The sequence below is a fragment of the Leguminivora glycinivorella genome, chromosome Z (genome assembly GCF_023078275.1).
Source record: "Leguminivora glycinivorella isolate SPB_JAAS2020 chromosome Z, LegGlyc_1.1, whole genome shotgun sequence".
In the NCBI taxonomy this organism is placed as follows: Eukaryota; Metazoa; Arthropoda; class Insecta; order Lepidoptera; family Tortricidae; genus Leguminivora; species Leguminivora glycinivorella.
The window spans coordinates 20,845,566-20,852,901 of record NC_062998.1 but is presented as its reverse complement, the minus strand read 5'-3'; the positions used below and the strand labels follow the sequence as shown (position 1 = coordinate 20,852,901).

The 7,336-nt window shown below is 36.6% G+C and overlaps 1 protein-coding gene across 1 annotated transcript; it reads left to right on the top strand.

Moving 5' to 3' along the window:
* The first annotated feature begins 691 nt into the window (after window positions 1-691).
* On the top strand, window positions 692-6,842 carry LOC125241301 (growth hormone-regulated TBC protein 1-A). Its single transcript, XM_048149707.1, has 6 exons — window positions 692-850; window positions 930-1,114; window positions 1,417-1,683; window positions 1,931-2,113; window positions 5,346-5,599; window positions 5,977-6,842. The coding sequence occupies exons 1-6, from the start codon at window positions 831-833 to the stop codon at window positions 6,079-6,081; spliced, it is 1,014 nt and encodes a 337-aa protein (XP_048005664.1). The 5' UTR covers window positions 692-830; the 3' UTR covers window positions 6,082-6,842.
* The last annotated feature ends 494 nt before the right edge of the window (window positions 6,843-7,336 follow it).

Here is a 7,336-nt window from a genome sequence, read left to right as displayed (position 1 = left end):
CAAACAAACGTCAGAACATTTTTTTTTTACAAACATAAATACTTAGGGTGATGCTCTTTGGGACGCACATTGACCGTAACCAGGGCCGGATTCGCAATTTTGTAAGTCACAGAAGATGATGAGCGAACTTCAAAGGACTAAGATCCCGAAGGGCACCTTGTGGCAAAATACCGAAATATGCATCCCGACGGTGACGATCGAGTTTGCAGTTAATATCTTAATTATAACTCTTAGTATTACATATAAAAATAATAGTGATGGCGAAATATAAAGCCTAAAAGTCTGGAACTTAGGCGCCCTGTGAAGTCAAAATACCCCAAAATATGCCAAAGATCGCAGCTCTGCAGTTGATCAAAGCTTGGAAGCTCGCTGCTTCCCCGCCAGCGGGTTGAGTCTTAATAAATTGCGGCAAAAGGAAAAAAATCGCGCTCGCTTCGCTCGCGCTTACTATATAATTTCCGTCCTCTTTTAGAACGTTAACTTATGAAAAATTCCGCACTCGCAGCGCTCGCGTTTTCATTTCAAATCTGCTTTCCTGACTTGGCCATAGTACTTAGGTACGATATTTACGATCGGTACGATCTTTATTATATGTGACCGTAACGATGTAATTATCCCTATGTTATGTTCTGCCAAGTCTGTAGAAGCCTTTAAGACACATTTGACATTATTGACAGATACAGTGTGCGAATGTCATTGTGGGTTATGTGCCAATTAAAAAGACTCTGTGTAGAATTTTAGTTATTTTGGGGGCGTTATAAGAAATTTCAGTGAACATATATTATTCAGTACTGTTTAAAAATGATATATTGACATAGCAATACACGGAAATGGCAGAGTCAAACTTCAGGTAATTTAATAGTTTGTTTTAAATGTTTATATTTACAACCCGCGTCGACCTACTGACTCACATCTCTGCTTGATTTCAGTAAAGTCGATGAATATGGATTTGAGAGGCACGAAGATTTCGATTTCGAGAGCTATGAACAATTCATGTCAGTATACCTACGAGTCCTCGCGACTAGAGCTCAGAAATGGGCCTCACTCCTCGGCGAAGGAAAGTCGGTCAAGCGCACTAATACCGTCAAAAGATACGTTAGGAAGGGAATTCCAAGTAATTTTTAATTTTAATACTTAAAAACTGCTATCTGTATGTCTCCTGTACAAAATAACTAAATAACAATTATTAATGGCTCTAGAGCATTCTTATTAAAAAGTCGTTTTGACATGAGAGGCTAAAGAATGAAAAGTGATAACATCATTTGTATTTCCTGAGGAATAATGTTCTGTCTCTTTTAAAGCAACAAAGCTGTGACTGTTAAATTAAATAATGTATTTTATTTACTCTCCATCTGACATAACAAGAACCAAAAACCAGTCATGCTTGTAGTTCAAAATCTTTGTTATTATTTATAGGTGAACACAGGCCTGCGGTATGGATGGCAGTATCGGAAGCAGAAAAACTGAAAGATCAAAGTCCTGATCTTTATCATAAAATCTTAGACAGACCTTTTGAAAAAGAATTGGTAGATTTAGTGAAAACAGATTTACCTCGTACATTCCCAGATAATATTTATTTCACAAAAGAAGCAAACCATCAGACACATCTGTTCCACATACTTATAGCATATGCACACAACAATCGTGTGGTTGGCTACTGCCAGGGACTCAACTATATTGCAGGTAACTTTAATGTTGGAATTAATAGTGTTGACAAAGTATTGTTTTTTTTTTTCATTTTAAATAATGTAGAGCTAATGTCTGGTGAAATTTTCAACATGAAGTGGCAGAAGGCAAGAGTTTCCCTGTGTGCATCAAATAGATAGAGCCAAGAGATAATAAGGTGTAGCCATCTAGTTGCCAATTCGGCTGTCAGTATTAATGTGATCCTAACTAAAAATAATGTGTATTGTATATAAACTACTTTCAGGTTTATTGCTGCTTGCAACAAAAAGTGAAGAAGTATCATTTTGGTTGCTGAAAGTACTTGTAGAAAAGATTCTTCCTGACTATTACACCAAGACTATGGATGGATTGATTGTGGATATAGAAGTTTTATCAGAGCTTGTGAAGGCTAAAGTACCAGATGTTCATCAACATGTGATAAACTTAGGTATGCTTCATCAGATTTTGCACTTATCAGCTAACTGATAACATATACATGATAATCTTCATTTGTCAATACTTTAATATTGTACAGCTAAAAGATAAGGATATCAAGAATATTTCAGATTTAACTCTGAATAGAACTTACAACTTCCAACACCTTAATATTAGTTGATCAAATTGTGATACTTTCATAAAACTGTAGGCCTATTTTAGGGGTGCGTATCGATCGATATAACTTTTTTGATATATTTTTAGTCGTTATAATGATCATTTGATATAATTATTGAATCATATAACAACAAATAATATACTAACAAATTGTATAATTCTTATTTAATATAATGATCATTTTTTCGAATAACATTTATTATAACATAGTTTGAGTATAATGCTTTTTTTATTATTATTATTCCCAGTATTTATTTTCTATCTTAGGCTAGGCTGTTTATAATATGGATAAAAGTAAAATACAAAAACACATACAAAACAATATAAAAAACATATAAACACATTATAAAAAACCTAACCTAGGGTGCCGCCTTATTATTATTATTATTAGGAGCCTGTTATGTCCCACTGCTGGGCAAAGGCCTCCCCCCTCTTTTTCCAATCTTCCCGATCTCGGGCAGTTTCGGGCCAGTTGAAATGAAATTTATATGATTGCACAATTTCATTTGGTGTTGGGTGGAAACGATTGTTCAACTTGGTAACAATTGTTGTAAAAGTAACCTCACTTACTTTAGTTGGTGCTATCAGTGATATAATCAGATCATACAAGTCAGATCCACACACAGCGAGTAAATTAGCCTTCTTTTTACTATCATCTTCAATATCACCTGCCTGCAGACAGAAACTAAACCTCTCTATGTAATTTTGCCAGCAACCATGTGCCACATCAAACTCCCCAAACTTAATGCCCATTTTGCGCACTGATACCTAAAGTTATGCGTTTTTCACTCAAATCACACACTTTACACTGTAAATGCACACTATTTTCCTACTTTTTCTCGTCGCCACTATTATAACTCACAGTTTCGGGGTCCAAGCACATGTACTGGTCCAGGTTCGCGTTGACAGACTGGTTTTCACAACTACCTCACTTTGTACACAAATGTCAAACCCTACCCTCATTGTCCATACATAACATTAAGGAAGCAATCCAAGTCGTCCCGCCATCGCCGGCGGGGTCTGCCGGATCCTCGCGTTAGGCCGGGTTGCCATTCTGTGGCAATCTTAGCCCACAGCTCACTCGGCATGCGGTGGACGTGTCCAGCCCAGTCCCACTTTAGCTTGGCCGCTTTCCGAGCCACATCGACAATTTTTGTCTTGGAGCGCAGCGCAGTGTTCCGGATACGATCCATTAATTTTACGCCTAATATGCTGCGCTCCATAGCTCGCTGACAAACCCCGAGTTTGGACCTCTGAGACGCTGTTAAAGACCAAGTTTGTGCACCGTAGGTGAGAATTGGAAGTATGCACATGTCCATGAGTCTCCGCTTGAGTGACAATGGGAGATCACCTTTCATCAGATGTTTCATGGACCAATAGCTCCTCCAGGCGTTTCCAGTCCGTCGTTCGACTTCCTTCTCTTGTCGCGCCTGGAAGGAAACTAGTTGGCCCAAGTAAATGTACTCCTGGACATGTACAACAGATTCTCCGTTTATCTGATTCTGAATCCTACACGGGGTGCTACAATTGGTCATTAGCTTGGTCTTCGACATATTCATCTCAAGTCCAACCTCGAGGCTCGCGTCGCATAGATCTTGTAGCATTGATTGTAGCTCGGAAGCAGTTGAGGAGAATAAAACGATGTCGTCAGCGAATCGAAGATTGGTTAGTCTTCTATCTCCGACGACAAGGCCCCTCCCTCCCCAACTTGGCACAAGCTTCCGGAAGACTTGTTCCAGTGTGCTGGTAAATAGTTTCGGCGACAACGGATCTCCTTGTTTGACTCCCTTTTGAATGTTGAAGGACGGACCGGTGGATTGTAGTTTGATGGCGGCTGTACTATTTTGATATATGGCGGTTAAAAGCTGGATATAACTAGGGTCTATCTCTTGACTACGCAAAGCTGTGAAAATGGAATCATGGTGAAGACTGTCAAACGCCTTGGAATAATCGACGAATGCAATGTAGACTGGAATATTGTACTCTTGGCATTTCTCAATTATCTGGTTAAGCGCCTGTAAGTGGTCGGTGGTAGAGAGGCCTGGGCGGAATCCAGCTTGTTCGGGGGGTTGGTGACGATCGAGGGTTCCTGATATACGGTTTTCTATTATTTTAAGGAGTATTTTGTAAAGATGGGAAACTAGGCTGATGGGACGGTATTTTCCTGAGTATAATGCTTATTTTCGATAATAAATACATTGTATAACACAAATTCTTTCTAAAGCACAGTTAGAATAAAAAACAATTGTACAATAAATTAGATCCATCATTTACCAGAAAAGTAGATTAGGTTAAAACTGTGACCCCTACACACAACGCGCTGCTACCACAAAAATAGGTTAGGTTAGAACTGTGACCCTTAAACATATGTACTGCTATCAGAAAAGTAGGTTAGGTTAGAACTGTGATCCCTTCAAAAAATAATAAAATTAATTCATGAAATGTTTTATACTGTTTGCTAGTTATATTATACTAGTCGTATATCAATAGATAGTTATACCATATAACGGTTATTGTAAATAAGTGTTATACGAAATAATGATTATACAAAATAAAAGTAGATATTTTGTGGTTATACCAAAAGTTAATTATGTCAAATGAGTGATTATATCCTATAAATATATACGAAATGTTATATCAAGTGTTATTATACCAAAAAAAGTTATACCAATCATTACACACCCCTATTTTAGGCACCGTAAATAACAAAATGAAAAAACATGAATTCTATTGTACAGTCTGTTGTTATTTTTCTTGTAACATTTTCACTTTTATTCTTTTTAACTGTTTGACCACTTTTCTTGTATGTGTTTTGCATTTCTTCTGTCTGTTACCCTCCGTGAATCTTTCTCACTTGATGGTCTCATCGGAAGATCAGCGCTGGAAGTCCCCAGCAACACGCTGAGATGAGGCCATTTCGTAGCACTTCATTATTTTCTGTCTTATTGTTATTATGTGTATTTTGTCTTGCCTGTGTTCACGAATAAATGTTATTCTATTCTATTCTATAACTACTGATTTTAACAATTACCTTTTGATTTGAATCTTAATTTTTTTTTCCATTTCAGGACTTCCGTGGGCTGTCATAACCACCAAGTGGTTTGTTTGTCTGTTTGCTGAAGTTCTTCCCATAGAGACAGTACTTAGGATATGGGATTGTCTATTTTATGAAGGCTCTAAGATTTTGTTCCGAGTTTGCCTCACACTAATAAAATCCAACCGGGCAGCAATAATGTCATGTAATGACTTCACATCTCTAGCTGAATGTTTTAAAGCAATTGTAAAAAACGCTAGTGCTTTGCACTGCCACGAATTCATGCAGGTTGGTGCAAGTAGTCATGCTCTTTCTCTAATAAATAATCTTTTATTTATTAATTTTCATAATTACATTTGTTTATTTTCGGCCAAAATAGCAGCTTCTGCTGAAGATGTCTAAGCCACCAGGTTGGTTTAGGAATACGTGGCGGCGTGTCGTAAACGATATTCCTTTGCGAACATCGATGTTTCACTATTCACCTCTATTTGTTTGAGTGACACCTGTTTTGGTATACAGTCGTAACTGTCAAGAGCCACCATTTTATTGGTTAATCTGCCACACATACAAAATTTATGTATTTTCATTCAATCATTTGTTCCATTCACTCCAGCTCTTGTGAATTAACCTATACAAATATACTAACTTACATATTTTTGTTGCAGGCTATATTCAAAGTACCTGGTACTTTGTCAAACTCTACTATAGCGAAACTTAGAGCTCGATTTGCTAAACAACGACGCGAACAACTGCAGAAAGAACAGCGGTAAAGTTCTTGAAGAGTTTTGTTGTCAAATGATCTCACTTTTTTTAAACTAATCAGACTTGGCTTACTGGTGTGTTGCTTAGAGTTAAGTGTTAGGTGGCCAATTAGACCATCATCTTATTGTTCTAGCTAGACTCCGTAAGACTAAGTCGAAATATAAGCATGAGAGTATCTAATGACATTGCTGGTCATTGTCTAGTTATGTAACATGCACTCTGACCAGACTATTTATTTATTCTCTATATGAGCTCTGTTCCTGTGCATGGCATTTATGTAGGTACCAAAATGAAGTTGTTCTAAAAACCATTTATCCAAAGGAATGCATTTATGCAGTCTAAAATCTGTATAAGTAGTTGTATCCAAAACACCTATTGATAGACCCCTATCAAATTTTGCATTTTTAAATACAAAGGTCATATGAATTCTACTTAAAGAGCCATAAACAGCAGTGCTAAATATTTGCTACTATACATATAATATTCTTTGAGAAAAACTTTTTTTTTTTGTTTTCAATTTTTTTTTTTAAATATACATATAAAATGTTAACTCTCTTTGTAATAATTGTTGGTATAAAAAAAATAATCAATCAGATTTATAGGCAGCAGGTGGCATTTCTTAAAAGATGTTGTCAATGTCAAGACCTGCTAACCAAATTCGGTCGGCATTAAAACACCTCTGCGGGCGTAGCACACTAGTGCGCTAAACCTTGTCGCTTCAGTTCGTCCCTATCGCACTTACAATTAGTGTTTGCCATCGACTACGGGTCGGGTCGTCATAATTTTTGTTACGAATAATGCTTAATGGTACTAACATTAACAACCCATAATATTGGATGCCATAACCTTAAAAGTCATAAAGTTGATGAGTATAAAATTGAAAGGCATAACAATAATTATCCAGAAATATTACTAGGCATATTTTTTGAAGCCCTACTGATTGTTCTGCATACAGTTTTAAGGCATAAACCTCATAAGTCATAATCTTTGTTACGAATAACGTTTAATAGTTCTAACGTTAACAACCCATATTATAGAATACTATAATCTTAGAATCAAGAAAGTTGATGAATATAACATTTAAAACGGATCCCTTTGTTAGCCAGATTATCATTAGTCATAATTCTGAAACGGTTTCATTAGGGTCACCTATAGATAGGTTAGGTTAGGTTTGTTTTATGGCAATCCTGAAAAGTTACGCGTTTTTGAGAAAAACCAAATTATGACTAACGAAAATACACTCGATACATTATACCTTATGAC

Coding starts and splice junctions, on each gene's coding strand:
- LOC125241301 (XM_048149707.1), top strand. CDS start 831: ATGGCAGAGTCAAACTTCAG. Junction 1,684..1,930: donor GGGACTCAACTATATTGCAG/GTAACTTTAATG, acceptor AACTACTTTCAG/GTTTATTGCTGCTTGCAACA. Junction 2,114..5,345: donor TCAACATGTGATAAACTTAG/GTATGCTTCATC, acceptor TTTCCATTTCAG/GACTTCCGTGGGCTGTCATA.